Below are 16073 nucleotides of genomic sequence, written 5' to 3' on the forward strand. Positions count from 1 at the left end.
GATCTGAAGATTGCATTTCAAAGCCAACCTGGGCATGAAAGTCTATGACACTTTTCTTTTTTGGTGGTGGTGTTAGTCATGGGGCTTGAACTCAGGACCTGGGTGCTTTCACAGCTTTTCCCACTCAGGCTGTGCTCTTCCACTTTGAGCCACAGCACCACTTTTGCTTTTCTGGTGATTATTTGGAGATAAGAGTTTCACAGGCTTTCCTGCCTGGGCCCTGAGTTTAAGCCCCAGGACTTCCCCCCCCCCAAAAAAAAAATTGCATAAATAAGTATAATTATGTTAAATTCTTTGAAAGTAAAAATGTAAGGTGCCATATAACCCTTCAGTTTATCCAATCTAGAGTAGAGTGTCTTGGGAAATAATTCTATTTTCTTTTATTTTTTTCATGGGGCCTGAACTCTGGGCCTGGGCACTGTCCCTCAGCTCTTCAACTCAAGGCTAGTGCTCTACCTCTTGGGCTACAGTGCCACTTCCAGCTTTTTCTGTTTATGTAGTGCTAAGGAATCAAACCCAGGGCTTCATGCATGCAAGGCAAACACTCTACCACTGAGCCACCTTCCAAGCACAATAATTCTCTTCATAAACCTTTCTCCAAAAGGTTTTGGCTACAATTTGTTCATGATTTCTGATCTATATTTGACAATATAAGCAGATCAAACTCTAAAATGATTCAGATCTAAGTCATTTTTATTCCTTTCTAGAAAGAATTCTGACAGTGGCCAACACTTAGGGGACTGAAGATTTAACATATTAATAGCAATTACTTGTAAACAATTTTCCACAGCATTCTGGATGTTTCTGGCAACTCATTTCTCCTCTAATTGCCAAGAAATAGTTATTAGTACTCCACCGGCCTTTTCTATGTCTATCCTTAGCCGCAGTCACCTGTAATGAATAAATTACAACCTAATAATACATCTATAGGACTATATCTCCACCTTAGGTGTCAGACATTTTTTGTCATGACTAACTCCCCCTCCCACTTTTTTCCTTCCTGTGCCCCTTCTGCTTTTGTTGAAAACTTTTAGGCTTTTGAATCATCTCACAAAAATCTTTTGGGGAACAACCAAAATAGTTTCATACCTCCTTGCAAGTAGATAGTAGATAACTGTTTTTGCTAGCATATCATATAGGTTACAGTGTAGCATGTTTCTATTTACAAAGTGGTTTAGAAAAATATACCGCGTGTTCCTAAGTCAAATCTTGAGAAGAAAGTTAAAATCCCCATCTATTCAATGATAACCCAAATGAGACTCAGGTGTAATACTTAGTCCCTCTGCAACACAATCCACATTTCAAGTTTGTGAGGGGCCACCATATTAGATAAGGCAGGTATAGAATGGGTTCCTCATTACAGAAAGTGCTATTGGACAGTATACTATAGAGCCAGGACTAGTCAATGATTAGAGAAAGCAGGATGAATGAACTGGAAACAGGCAGGACTGATTTTGAGTGAGAAGGGTCACTGGGTGAGTGGAAAGCAAGCTGACCCTGGAATAGTGACATCACAAAGTCCAGCTCACAGTGGCTCCAGAACACTTGAGCTCCTGGACCACTCTCTCTAACTCATGTCTAGATTCCTGAAGCCTCTGCACATGTAGTTCCTGGAGCTGCTGCTTTAAAATGCCACCATCTCCACCTTCATCGTATACCTGGGAAAACCTCTTAGATTCTCTCTCTCTTGGCACAATATGGAATTGGCTACAAGCAAGTTTTCTAGGAGACACTAATGCTCAAACTCAGCAAACAAATTTGGGGCTGCTAGATAATCTTGGTGCAGCTGTGCAAGCCATCCTGGGGATTTCCTTTTTGATTTTGTTGGCAATAGGATTGTTTACCTTATGGAAACGAAGCGTTCGGTCACTTCAGGTTGTACTCTTTTGTTACAGAGAAATTTAGTTATAAATTGAAATTTTCCTTTTTTGTGTGTGTGTGTTTTGAGATAGGATCTTATTTATAGATCCGTCAAACTTTGAACTCAATATGTTGTCCAGGCTAGTCTCAAACTTGAAATCCTCTTGCCTTGAAGTTGAGATCTGAGAATCACAGTCCAAAGCGAGCCCAGGCAGGAAAGTCTGTGAGACTCTTATCTCCAATTAACCACCAATAAGCTGGAAGTGGAGCTGTGGTTCAAGTGTTGAGTGCTAGCCTTGAGCACAAAAGCTTAGGAACAAAAGTCCAGGCCCTGAGTGCCCAGCACTAGCACACACACATGCACACACACACACACATGCACTCATGCAGGCATGCACGCTGCTTCAGTTTCTCAATGCTGGGCTATAAAGTGCATTGCGATCAGTTATCTCCCATGTCACTGCCACCTGCTAAGACCACACGTACAAGGGTGACCAGTTCTCAGTGTTTCTTGAAATTAGAATATCCTTGAAAATCTACGTCAATTAGACTTTGAGTATAAAATTTCTCTTACAATGGTCTTGAATTTGTCTACTATAACAAAATAGATGAAACAAACTTTAAAAGTCTTAAACTTACTTGATCACTTTAAGTGTTGATTGTATTATAGAACAAGTACTGTTTTATAACCAGGATCTTGGGTGTGGCCTTTCAGTTCTTACTATGCCACTATCCTTTAATGAAGAAATATACATATTCATAAAGTCACATTTTCCCTTTTTTTGTGCTAGTATGGGGGTTTGAACTCACGGTCTGGTCACTGTCCCTTACTTTTGTTTTTTGTTGTTGTTGTTTTATTTTTTTCCTCAAGGCTAGCACTCTACCATTTCAGCCAGAGCTCTACTTCTGGCTTTTTGGTGGCTAAATGGAGATGAGACTCATGTACTTTTCCTGCCCAGCTGAAGTCATGTTTTCATTGTTTTAAAAAGATAAGTCTCTATTAAACATACAGGGCATTGGGGGAAGAGAAATTTAACTGGCTGGGATTGTGAGAAATATTTAGTATTTTATATAGTTCTATTTAATCTCCAATAAGAATAAATTATTAATAGCCTAAGTAAAGTATTTTTTTGAGAATCCCAGTAATTTTATGAAATTGATTTTTACATGAGGAACCTGAGCTATATTGAAACTCAGTAGAAATTTAAGAAGAAAGAACTTAAAGAGGGTTTTTTGGTGGGGGGGGAGGCTTGAACTGGGCCTGGGTGCTGTCCCTGAGCTCTTCAGCTCAAGGCTAGCGCTCTACCCCTTGATCCACAGCACCACTTTGTTTTCTCATGGTTAATTGGAGATAGTGTCTCATAGACTTTCCTGTCTGAGCCAGCTTTGAACTGTGATCCTCAGATCTCAGCCTACTGAGTAGGTACAATTACAGGTGCAAGCCACTGGCAGCTAGCTAAAGAGGATTTTCTTATAGAACCGTTTGATAGGTGCAAAGAGAAATTATTACTGGATCATTTTGTGACATTCACTTATTTTCCTATCTTGCTATTGTTTAGGAATCATAGCCACATACACTTCTTTTTTTTTTTTTTTGTCCAGTCGTGGGACCTGAACTCGGCCTGAGCGCTGTCCCTCAGCTCTTCAGCTCAAGGCTAGCGCTCTACCACTTGAGCCACTGAGCCACTTCCCACTTTTTTGTTTTTGTTTTTGCTTATGTGGTGCTGAGGAATCGAACCCAGGGCCTCATGCATGCAAGGCAAGCGCTCTACCACTGAGCCACCTTCCCAGCCCCTACACTTTCTATTTTAACTTCTCCAAACCTTTCATAAGGTGGGGACTGGTGACTCAGGAAGCTGAGATCTGAGGATCAGTTTTTGGACAGAACTAACTTGGGCATCCTAAACTGCGAGTCTCTTACCTCCAATTAAGCAGCAAAAATCTGGAACTGGAGATGTGGTTGAAATGGTAGAGAACCAGCTGTGAAGGAAAAAGTGGGGCAAGAGCTAAGGCCCCAAATTCAAGTCCCAATATTCACACACACACACACACACAACAACAACAACAACAAATCTTGCATTGCAAGCAGAACAGGAATTGTCATCGCTATACCTTTGGGGTGCAGTAACTTGGTTATCATCTGCCTGGCTTTACAGTTTTTGCAAAGCTATGGTTTGAACCCAATTTTTAGGATTCCAAATTTGGTTCTTCTCTACAACCTCATTTATTGTAATCCGGTTTATCTAAATCTCCAGCAGAAGTGTTTGTGTGTGTGCGTGAGCATTTGTGTATATACACACAATGTTTGTATACCTCAACGAAAAAGAAGGGCACTATTAATGCTGCTAACAGAGTCTGGGCTCACAAGTCTGACTATTTGTGTTTAATTGTTGTTGAGCCATCTATTCTGTGACCTAAGAACAATCACTTCACCTCCATACCCTAGTTTCCTGATCTGTAAGATGGATATGCTACTCTCAGATTCTTGTGAGGCTTACAGGAGATACTGTATATATCAAGCTTGGCCTATATAGATTCAATAAGCAATGATAGTATAAGGATAAGATAGTATAAGGATATATTCTTTTCCCAGCAGGAAACTGTTAACATTTTAAAACATTTTTGGAGGGTCTGGTACTAAGGCTTGAAATCAGGGCCTTGTACTCTTGCTTGTTTTTTTTGCTAAAAGCTGGTACTCTACCACTTGAGCCACACCTGCACTTTTGTCTTTTCGCTTGTTAATTGGATATAAAAGTCTTGGGGATTTTTCTGCCCTTACTGGCTTCAAACTGTGATCCTCAGATCTCATCATTAAAACTATTTTTTTGTTGTTGTTGGTCATGGGACTTGAACTCTGGGCCTAGGTGCTGTCCCTGAGCTCTTCAGCTCAAGGCAAACACTTTACCACTTGAGTCATAGTGCCACTTCTGGTTTTCTAGTGGTTAATTGGAGATAAGAGACTCACAGACTTTGCTACCAGGGCTGGCTTTGAACTGTGATCCTCAGATCTCAGCCTCCTAAGTGACTAGGATTACAGGCGTGAGCCACCAGCGCCTGGCCAACCTTTTTTTTTTTTTTTTATGGCCAGGAAGTCTAGTTTTTCAGAGTACCACACATGGAAGAGTGAATTCTTGGATTCTAATCCTGGTTCTCTCATTTCCAATAGTGGTAGGGTCCAAAATGGAAGCGACAATATCAAAATAGTTACCCAGTTCTGTTTTTTCTACATAAAGAAGTCATACATAGGCAAGGTAACTTCTTTTTTTTTTCAAATTCTTTATTGTGATTAAGTGATTACATAATTCCCCAAATTTCATATTATTGTGGGATAGTGATGCTTAGTTAAAGTCACAAACACATTCTAACTTTCATGGGGCAAATTGTCTATCATGGCCTATTAACATTTATGAGTTCTATGAGCTTTGCAATACAGTTACTTCTTCCACATTGGGTGATATGTACATTTCTTTTGTTTTGCATAGCATCAGCTGTTCCCTCTTTCCCACTTGTTCCTTCCCTTCCATCGCTGCCATTGAGTTGCTTAATTCATTTTGATCAATGTCCAGTGCAGCTGATGGGTCCCACAGTTGTATGTTTTTCCCTGATTCCCTCTAGTTCTGTGTCATCTTCCTGGTTCCTCTCTGGTGTACACATATATACCATATATGTGATCAGCAGCATGAGGTTACTTAGTAGTGATTTGACTAGAGGAGTGGAAGTCCTTTGTTTCTTATCTTGTTAATTTTGTCATATCACCTTACATTTTGGATTTAACATCCACTTATCAGAGAGATCATGTGCCATTTGTCTGTTTGCTCTTGGCTTACCTCACTCAACATGATTTCTTCTAGCTCCATCCACTTCCCTGCAAATGCCATTATTTTGTCCTTTCTAATGGCTGCATAATATTCCATTGTGTATAGATACCACAGTTTTTTGATCCATTCATCTGTAGTGGGATATCTGGGTTGTTTCCATATCCTGACTATTGTGAACAGTGCTACAATAAACATGGAGGGGCATGTGTCCTTGTATACTAGTTCCTGTTGTTCAGGATAGATGCCTAGAAGTGGTATGACTGGGTCATAAGGGAGGTCAATATTTAGCTTTCTGAGGACCCTCCAGACTGCTTTCCAAAGTGGTTGTATAAGTGTACATTCCTACCAGCAGTGTGATAGGGTTCCTCTTTCTCTGCATCCCCTCCAGCATTGTCGTTGGCTGACTTTAGGATGTAGGCCATTCTGACTGGGGTAAGGTGGTAACTCAGGGTTGTCTTTATTTGCATTTGCATTTCCTTCACAACCAGGGCTGGTGAACATTTCCTCATATGTTTCTTTGCCATTTTTATCTCTTCTTCTGAGAAGTCTCTCTTTAGTTCCCTTGCCAATTTAGTAATTGGTTTGTTAGGTTTGGAAGGGATTAGTTTCTCGAGTTCCCTGTATATAATGGATATTAACCCCTTGTCTGATATATTGCTGGTAAATATTTTTTCCCAGTTAGTTGGTTGTCTTTCTAGTTTGGTTGCTATAGCTTTAGCTGTGTAGAAACTTTTTATTTTAATGTAGTCCCATTTGTCGAGTTTCTCTCCAATTTGTTGCGACCTGGGACTCCATTCAGGAAGTTCCTGCCTGTGCCTATAAGTTCAAGTGTCTCCTCTACTTTGTCCTGCAGTAGTTTCTGAGATTCAGGTTTGATGTTAAGGTCTTTAATCCATTTTGAGTTGATGTTGGTGCATGGTGATAGGCTGGGGTTCACTTTTAGTTCCTGCATGTGGCCTCCCAGTTTTTCCAGCACCAGTAGTTGAAGAGGCTGTGTTTCTTCCATTGTATGTCTTTGACTCCTTTGTCAAATATCAGCTGACTGTAGGCATGTGGTTTTATTTCTGTATCTTCTATTCTATTCCATTGGTCTTCGGGTCTGTTTTTGTGCCAGGACCATGCTGTCTTTGTTATTATGGCTCTATATAGAGTTTGAAGTCCGGCATCAAGATCCCTCCCATGTTGGCTTTTTTTTTTTGGGGGGCGGGGGGTGTCTGGTCGTGGGGCCTGAACTCTGAGCCTGGGTGCTGTCCCTCAGCTCTTCAGCTCAAGGCTAGCGCTCTACCACTTGAGCCACAGCGCCACTTCCAGCTTTTTTCTTTTTGCTTATGTGGTGCTGAGGAATTGAACCCAGGGCCTCAGGCATGCAAGGCAAGCGCTCTACCACTGAGCCACCTTCCTAGCCCCTCATGTTGGCTTTTTTGCAAGGTAATTTCTAAAACAGATCTATCAGCATGCAGTAGACCTTCAGCAAATGGTATTTATTATTTGATTATTAAAAGCAATAAGGGGCTGGGAATGTGGCTTAGTGGTAAAGGGCTTGCCTAGTATGCATGAAGCCCTGAGTTCGATTCTTTAGTACCATGTAAACAGAAAAGGCCAGAAGTGGCTCTGTGGCTCAAGTGGTAGAGTGCTAGCCTTGAGCAAAAGAGGCTCAGGGACAGTGCCCCTCATTACTGACCAAAAAAAAAAAGCACAATAAGGCCTGAAGTGTGTCTCTCAAGTGGTAGAACACTCATCTAGCAAGTGTGAGGCCCTGAGCTCACCCCTAGCACCCCCCCCCACACACACAGAAATCCCTACCACTTCAGTTCTTGTTGATAATCAAAAGATTAGGTCAGTGTGAAAATGTTTCATTAAGGCTTAGCATAAGAATGAGGGATTACTGTTACTATTGGGTCTTATTTTGTTTTGCATCTAGAGGTTAACTGGCATTTTCATGAATGAACAAGTAATGCTCAACTTTTCTTTGTTTTAGAAAATAATGATCTTTGTGATCACACTCTATCAACTTTACAAGAAAGGCTCAGATTTTTTCCAAGCTTTGCTAGCCAACCCAGATGGAAGTGGTCGTCCAATTGCAGAAGGTGGTAATCTTTTACTATCTTTGGGTCTGCAAGAGAAAATTTTGAAAAAACTTCAGATGGTGGAAAACAAAGTGAAGGATCTGGAGGGCATGATTGTTGCCCAGAAGCCTGCCACCAGGAGAGATTGCTCCTCTGAGCCCTACTGCAGTTGCTCTGACTGCCAAAGTCCCATGCCTACATCAGGGTTTACTTCCACATCTGAAATGTGATGGACTTCCAATCTTTTCCAGAAATAATGTACTGTTTCCCTCATGCATGCAGTGGTGTATCAATAAAGATAGAGAACTATATTGAAAGTACTCTACAAGGACTGGCTCTGTGTTCAGTGTACCCAGCTTCTAATTGTGTGTGTGGTGAGTAATGTAGGGGTATTGTGGCAGTTTAAAATGCTTAGGAGGCTGAAGGTGTAGCTCAGTGTTAAGAGTACTTGCCTAGTATACAGTTGGCCATGGGTTCAGTCTCTAGCATTGCACACACACACACACACACACACACACACACACACACATCTCTGGGATTTGGGTGCTTACTCAGCAGGCTGGAGACTTTAAGGTAATACAGCCTTGAAGGAAACGATAGCCAGAATAGAATGAAAGAAGGTGGAGAAAGGGAGGTAGGTTAGAATTACATATATATTTTTAAAGTGCTGTTTGAGGCCAGGCTGTGGACCATCCTGTACTCGTAAGCTATTCTGTGTTTCTGTGCTGTTTATTAGGTTAAGAAAAAAAATGTACTCAATGACATTCTTTACTGAAATAGAGAAAACAATCCAAATATTCATATGGAACAAGAAAAGGCCTAGAATAGCGAAAGCAACTCTAGGCAAAAGAAACAACGCAGGAGGGATCATGATACCAGATTTCAAGCTCTACTATAAAGCCATAATAACAAAGAGAGCTTGGTATTGGCACAAAACAGACCCATAGACAAATGGAACAGATTAGAAGATCTAGAAATTAAATCACATACCTATATTCAGCTGATATTTGACAAAGGAGCCAAAGACATTCAGCAGAAGAAACAGCCTCTTCAACTATTGGTGCTGGGAAAACTGGGCAGCCACATACAGAAAACTAAAAGTGGATACCAGCCTGTCACCATGCACTAATAAAGACCTTAGCATCAAACCTGAATCTCAGAAACTACTGCAGGACACAGTAGGAGAGACACCTGAACTTATAGGCACAGGCAAAAACTTCCTGAACAGAGTCTCAGAGTCACAACAAGTTGAAAAGAGTCAACGAATGGGGCTACTTTAAAATAAAAAGTTTCTGCACAGCTGAAGACATAGCTACCAAACTAGTAAGACAGCCAACTAATTGTGAAAAAAATATTTACCACCAATGTATCAGATACCTAATATCCATTATATACAGGGGACTCAAGAAACTAATCCCTCCCAGATCTAACAAACCAAGCATTAAATGGCAAAGGAGCTAAAGAGAGACTTCTCAGAAGAGATAAAAATGGCAAAGAAAGCCAGGCACTGGGGCTCACATCTGTAATCCTAGCTACTCAGGAGGCTGAGATCTGAGCATCATGGTTCAAAGCCAGCCTGGGCAAGAAAGTCCATGAGATTCTTAGCTCCAATAAACCACTAGAAAACCAGAAGTGGCACTGTGGCTCAAGCAGTAGAGCTCTCACCTTGAGCTGAAGAGTGCAAGGAATGCCCCCAAGACCAGAGTTCAAGCCCCACGACCGACAAAAAAAAAAAAAAGGCAAAGAAATACATGAAGAAATGTTCATCATCCCTGGCTGTAAAGGAAATGCAAATAAAAACAACACTGAGATACCACCTTATCCCAGTCAGAAGGGCCCACACCCTAAATTCAGCCAATGACAAATGCTGGTGGGGATATGGAGAAAGAGGAACTTTATTGCATTGCTGGTGGGAATGTACACTGATACAACCACTTTGGAAAGCAGTCTGGAAGTACCTCAGAAAGCTAAATATAGACCTCCCCTATGACTCAGCCATACCACTCCTAGGCATCTACCCTGAGCAACAGGAACCAGGATACAAGGACACATGCACCTACATTGCATATTATTGCAGCACTGTTCACAATAGCCAAAATATGGAAACAACCCAGATGCCCCACTACAGATCCAAAAATTGTGCTTCCTATATACAATGGAATATTATGCAGCCATTAGAAAGGACAAAATAATGGCATTCACAGGGAAATGTATGGAACTAGAACAAATCATTTTGAGTGAGATAAGTCAAGAGCAGAGAGACAAACAGCACATAGTCTCCCTGATATGTGGATGTTAAGTTAAAAATTCAAGGAGATATGACAAAGTAAACAGGACTCGAGAAACAAAAGACCTCTGCTTAATTTGTCGTATCATTTCTAAATGACTTCATGTTCTTTTTTTTTTGGGGGGGGGGGGTCCAGTCGTGGAGCCTGAACTCTGGGCCTAGGTGCTGTCCCTCAGCTCTTCAGCTCAAGGCTAGCACTCTACCACTTGAGCCACAGTGCCACTTCCGGCTTTTTTCTTTTTGCTTATGTGGTGCTGAGGAATCGAACCCAGGACTTCAGGCATGCAAGGCAAGCGCTCTACCACTGAGCCACCTTCCCAGCCCTGACTTCATGTTCTTGACCACATATATGGCATATATTCTGAGGGAAGCTAGGAGGAGGGCACAGAATCAGAGGGAAATGGGGAAATATACAACAGAGGGGCCCATCAGCTGCACTGGACATTGATGAAAAGGAACTAAGCAATTCAAGGACAGCAATGGAAGGGACTAGCTTACACTAAGCAAAAGGAAAGAAATGTACATATCACCCAATGTGGAAGAAATTGTTCTATTGTCAAAGCTCATAGAAGTCACAAACTTTATAGACCATAATAATGACAATTTGCCTTGTGAAGGTTAAAATGTGTGACTTTAAGTATCACTATCCCATAATACTGTGAAATTTATGTAATTAATATCAATAAATTTTTTTTAAAAAAGAGAACATGGACAAACTGGCATGGTGGTGACAGCCTTCTGGCCAGATAATTCTCTTCTGAATAGTTATTTACACTCATCAAAAAAAATGCAGAGTGGGGCTGGGAAGGTGGCTCAGTGGTAGAGTGCTTGCCTTGCATGCCTGAGGCCCTGGGTTCGATTCCTCAGCACCACATAAGAAAAAAGCCAGAAGTGGCGCTGTGGCTCAAGTGGTAGAGCGCTAGCCTTGAGCTGCAGAGCTGAGGGACAGCGCTCAGGCCCAGAGTTCAGGCCCCACAACCGGACCCAAAAAAAAAAAAAAAATGCAAAGCCTGGGAAGGTAGCTCAGTGGTAGAGAGCTTGCCTTGCATGCATGAGGCCCTGGGTTCAATTCCTCAGCACCACATAAATAGAAGAAGCCAGAAGGGGCCCTGTGGCTCAAGTGGTAGAGCACTAGCCTTGAGCTGAAGAGCTGAGGGACAGTGCCCGGGCCCAGAGTTCAGGCCCCAATACTGACACAAAAAATGCAGCTCAAGGTCCCCCTGAATCAATTACTCAGGTGAGCAAACTTAAGAGTGAAATATTTAATTTCAGGGTGAGAATGTGGCTTAGGTGGTAAAGTGCTTGCTTTAACATGCATGAAGTCCTGGGTTTGAGTCTTTAGTACCACATAAACAAAAAAAAACTGGAAGTGGTGTTATGGCTCAAGTGTAGAAAGCTGGCCATGAGCAAAAGAAGCTCAGGGACAGTGCCCAGACTCTGAGTTCAAGTCCCAGGACTGGCAAAAAAAGTATTTTTTAATTTTCTCATTTTGCTGCTGCCTGCTCTGTGCTGCCTTGTGAGAAGCCCTGAGTGTTTGTCCTGAGCGCTTCAGGAGCATTCAAGCCTGGCTAAGTAGACAAGTAATGTTACAACAGGAAATTGTGGTACAAAGGGGTCATATCAGCTTTTTGTTGTTGTTGGTAGTAGTGCTTGTGGGGCTTGAACTCAGGGACTGGGCACTTTTCTGAGCTTTTTGGCCAAAAACTAGCACTCTGCCACTTTGAGCCCAGCTCCACTCCTGGCTTATATTTTTTGTGATTAGAGATAAGAGTCTCATGAATGTTTCTGCCTGGACTGGCTTCGAACTACCATCCTCAGATCTCAGCCTCCTGAGTAGCTAGGATTAGTGAGCCACCAGAGCTTGGCTGTGTATTGTCTTAAAGTGAGGTGAGTTCTTATCTGAGTCCCAGCTTCGTAAGAAGGGAAAATGGTGGGAGGCTATTGTGGGCAACAGGGAAAGCCTTAAGGGGGAAATGGTAGTGGATGATTTTAACAGGTCTGAGATTCCTTATAATATATACATTCCTTATAATATATACACAATAAATGTGAGCAGCCATTTCAATCTGACATCTAAATGAAATATTCCACTTGGTGTGCAAATAAACAGTAACTTGTTGCCATGTGGGAGAGAAACTAGCTCTATAGGTCAATAAGAGACAATATGGCAATCTCTTGGTTGGCACCTTCCTAAGGAATTTCTAATAGTAAGTCTGATAATTTATAGTTTCTGATGTTAAAATGCAATCCTTATGTAAGATGAGACTTCATTTTACAAAGTAAAGTATAAGTGCAAAAAAAGTGAATGGAGGAGGAGTAAGAAAGGCTTTGCCTAGAGGAAATGACTAAATTTCCCAGACAGATTACATAGACAACCAAAGAGATAGAAGGTATTCATTCCAGGGATCATCTGAAGATACTTAAAAGAAGAAGATGGCTTACTTAGGGAACACAGAGCATTTCAGTGGCTAATGCATGGGTTGGTCCTAGCACTGTAATGAAGGATTTTAGCTTTAAAAAGTAAGGACAGTAATCTTATCTTCAAATTTGTTTTAATTCATGATATGGTGACAAGTACAGATGGGAGTTGACAATGGACTGCGTCTGACAGTTCAGGCAGGAGGTTTGGTAGTGAGGCAGATAGAGTGAAGCTGTCAGTTTTTTAAGGTCAGTGTCTATGTTGTACTATCCAAGTCATCTTGTCTTTATTGCTCCTCTGGGGCTCATCAAAGGAAAGCATTAGAAGGGCCTTGAAGAGTAGACTAATGTCAATAACAACACATCTTTAAGGCTATACTGTACAGTTTAGGCATTGGAAATTGACCATTAGAGGCTTTTAATTGGAGAGTAATATGGATTTAGCAGCCTGTGTGGAAGACAGAAAGTAGAATGAGGAATTTGTAGAAGATGAAACAGACTGGCTACTCCTGTTAGGCCGCACAGTATAAAAGAAACTGATGAGCTCAGCTTGATCTTGGCTGTCAGTTCTTCTGGATGTGTGTGTGAGACACATCATAGTCATAAGAAATTGATACCAATAAATTGATACCAATGTATTCCTAATGAGAATCTGAACATTATAGTCAGAGCACCAATTAAGGGACCTTGGGATGTTGGATGAGCAGAGAATCAGGGCAAGATAGGGAGCTATCTTATCATTCAGGTCAGCAAACTATTTCTGTATCAGTGTCTGCCCCCGCAGGAAGGAAAACCCTGATTCTCCAAAATTCAGTCTTTCTTCACTGGCAAATTCCTGTCAGCAGCCTTTTATGAGGCTCCTACTTTTGGCTTCCATGCAGATCAGCCTCTCTGTTAGCACTCTCTTTCTGCAAAGGAAAACATTTGTTGTTATTGTTATTGTTATATATTGTTATAGTGTTATTATGTAATTCACTTGATTTTTCTACTGATAACCCCAAGTCTTGATAGCCCAACTCATCACCTCACTACTAGAATTTGCATATATATATATATATATATATATATATATATATATGCGGGGTGAGGCATATGTGGAACCTAGGTACTTTTTCATGCTAATCACGTGCTCTACCACTAGGAACAATGCCTCTAGCCCTTACCTGGATTTTTGAAATGGCTTCCTAAGTGCACACTCTGCTGCCATTCCTATATGGTAGCTAGAGAGATAATGAGCCCTCTACCCAAATCCCTAGTCCTGGGCTGGGAAGGTGGCTCAGTGGTAGAGCGCTTGCCTCGCATGCTCAAGGCCCTGGGTTCGATTCCTCAGCACCACATAAGCAAAAAGAAAAAAGCCGGAAGTGGTGCTGTGGCTCAAGTGGTAGAGCGCTAGCCTGGAGCTGAAGAGCTGAGGGACAGCGCCCAGGCCCAGAGTTCAGGCCCCATGACCGGACCCCCCAAAAAAAAAACAACAAAAAAAAAACCCAAATCCCTAGTCCTGGGGCTTGAACTCAGGCCTGGGCACTGTCCCTGAACTTCTTTTCCTCAGGATAGCACTCTACTAGTTGAACCACAGCACCTCCAGCTTTTTCTGTTTGTGTGGTACTGAGGAATCAAACCCAGGCTTCATGAATGCTGGATGGGCACTCTACCACTAAGCCACATTTCCAGCAGTTTCGCCAATAGATTCTTTCTTTGTTTCTTTTCTTTCTTTTTTATTTTGGTCGTGGGGCCTGAAATCTGGGCCTGGGTGCTCTCTCCCAGCTCTTCAGCTGTAGACCAACACTCTATCACTTGAGTCTCAGCCCCACTTCTGGCTTTTTCTGCTTATGTGGTGCTGAGGAATCAAACCCAGGGCCTCATGCATGCAAGGCAAGCACTCTACCACTGAGCCACCTTCCCGGCGCCAATAGATTCTTTCATTCCCAGAAAATACCTGGTTCTTAACTAGGAGGCAATGCATGATGGCATGACCTGCACTCTCCTCAATCTCTCTCTTCATTCCGCACCCTCTTCCTTTTTCTTAGATATATTAAACATTGGCTAACTTCAGGGCCTTTGCACTTGTTAGCCATACTGATTAACATCTCACCCCACCCCTCAGAAACCCACCTGACTGCTTTTGCTTTGGGGAAGTCTGTGCTCAAATGTCAATGTGAAAGACCATCCTGGACCACAATGTACACTTACTGCCTCTCAGACCAGCACATAGCATTCTCCCTTTCCTGCTGCTTCACAGCACTTGTGACCACCTCCAGTTTTACTGTGACTTATCTGACATATTTGTGAAATATCATTCCCTGTAGCACAGCCCACTAAGAATGTAAGCTGGAAGGAAGGAACGGGTTTGTTTGCTTTGCTGCTACATTGATGTCTGGTACTATACAGATAGCATTTCTTTTTTATTATTATTATTTTTTATTTTTTTATTTTTGTTGGTCGTGGGGGCTGAACTCTGGGCCTGGGCACTGTCCCTCAGCTCTTCAGCTCAAGGCTAGTGCCCTACAACTTGAGCCACAGCTCCACTTCCGTTTTTTTCTGCTTATGTGGTGGTGAGGAATCGAACCCAGGACCTCATGCATGCGAAGCAAGCGCTGTACCCCTGAGCCAACTTCCCAGCCCACAGACAGTATTTCTTGAATGAGGAAACTTCACGTAGTCCTGTTTGTTTTTTTTTTAGATTTCATGGCAGAGTCTTGTTTTCTCCATGTCAAACAAATGTGAAGACACAATTCTAAGCATGAGCTAGGAGCATTGGTGGTTCACCCTTGTAATTCTAGCTACTCAGGAGTCTGAGAACCTGCCCAGGCAGGAAAGTCTATGAGACTCTTACATCCAAGGTACCACCAAAAAGCTGGAAATGGAGCTGTGGATCCATTGCTAGCCTTAAGCAGAAAAGCTAAGGGACTGTGCCCAGACCCAGTTCAAGCCCCTCCGTAGAGAGAGCGAGGTGGGAGGGGCAGAGAGAGAGGAAGAGAGAGGTAGCTAACTTTTCTTGGGAGCTATATACATTGCTAAGCTTTACATGGTTATCCTTTTTTTTTTTTTTTTTTTTTTTGGGTCCGGTTGTGGGGCCTGAACTCTGGGCCTGGGCGCTGTCCCTCAGCTCTTTAGCTCAAGGCTAGCGCTCTACCACTTGAGCCACAGCGCCACTTCCGGATTTTTTCTTTTTGCTTATGTGGTGCTGAGGAATCGAACCCAGGGCCTCGAGCATGCAAGGCAAGCGCTCTACCACTGAGCCACCTTCCCAGCCTGGTTATCCTTTTTTGTTGTTGGTGGGGTGGTGGTAGTTGTGGGGCTTGAACTCTGGGCTTGGGTGCTGTCCCTCAGCTCTTCAGCTCAAGGTGAACGCTCTACCACTTGAGCCACAGCGCCACTTCCAGTTTTCTGGTGGTTTATTGGAGATAAGAGTCACATGGACTTTCCTGCCTGGGCTGGCTTTGAACTATGATCCTCAGATCTCAGCCTCTTGAGTAGGTAGGATTACAGGTGTGAGCCACCAGGGGCTATCCGCTTTTGATCCTAATACTAAAAGGAGATAAGCACTATTATGCTGGTTTTACAGACAAGGAATTGATACACACAGTGTTCAAGGGTTTAATCAGACTTTTATTACTGTAACCA

The 16073-nt window shown here is 42.3% G+C and overlaps 1 protein-coding gene across 1 annotated transcript; it reads left to right on the forward strand.

Moving 5' to 3' along the window:
• The first annotated feature begins 1629 nt into the window (after positions 1-1629).
• Positions 1630-7974, forward strand: Tmco2 (transmembrane and coiled-coil domains 2). Its single transcript, XM_042674672.1, has 2 exons — positions 1630-1875; positions 7657-7974. The coding sequence occupies exons 1-2, from the start codon at positions 1630-1632 to the stop codon at positions 7972-7974; spliced, it is 564 nt and encodes a 187-aa protein (XP_042530606.1).
• Positions 7975-16073: the final 8099 nt, after the last annotated feature.

This window comes from Dipodomys spectabilis, unplaced genomic scaffold, assembly GCF_019054845.1.
Source record: "Dipodomys spectabilis isolate Male_0828 unplaced genomic scaffold, ASM1905484v1 ptg000002l, whole genome shotgun sequence".
Taxonomy (NCBI): domain Eukaryota; kingdom Metazoa; phylum Chordata; class Mammalia; order Rodentia; family Heteromyidae; genus Dipodomys; species Dipodomys spectabilis.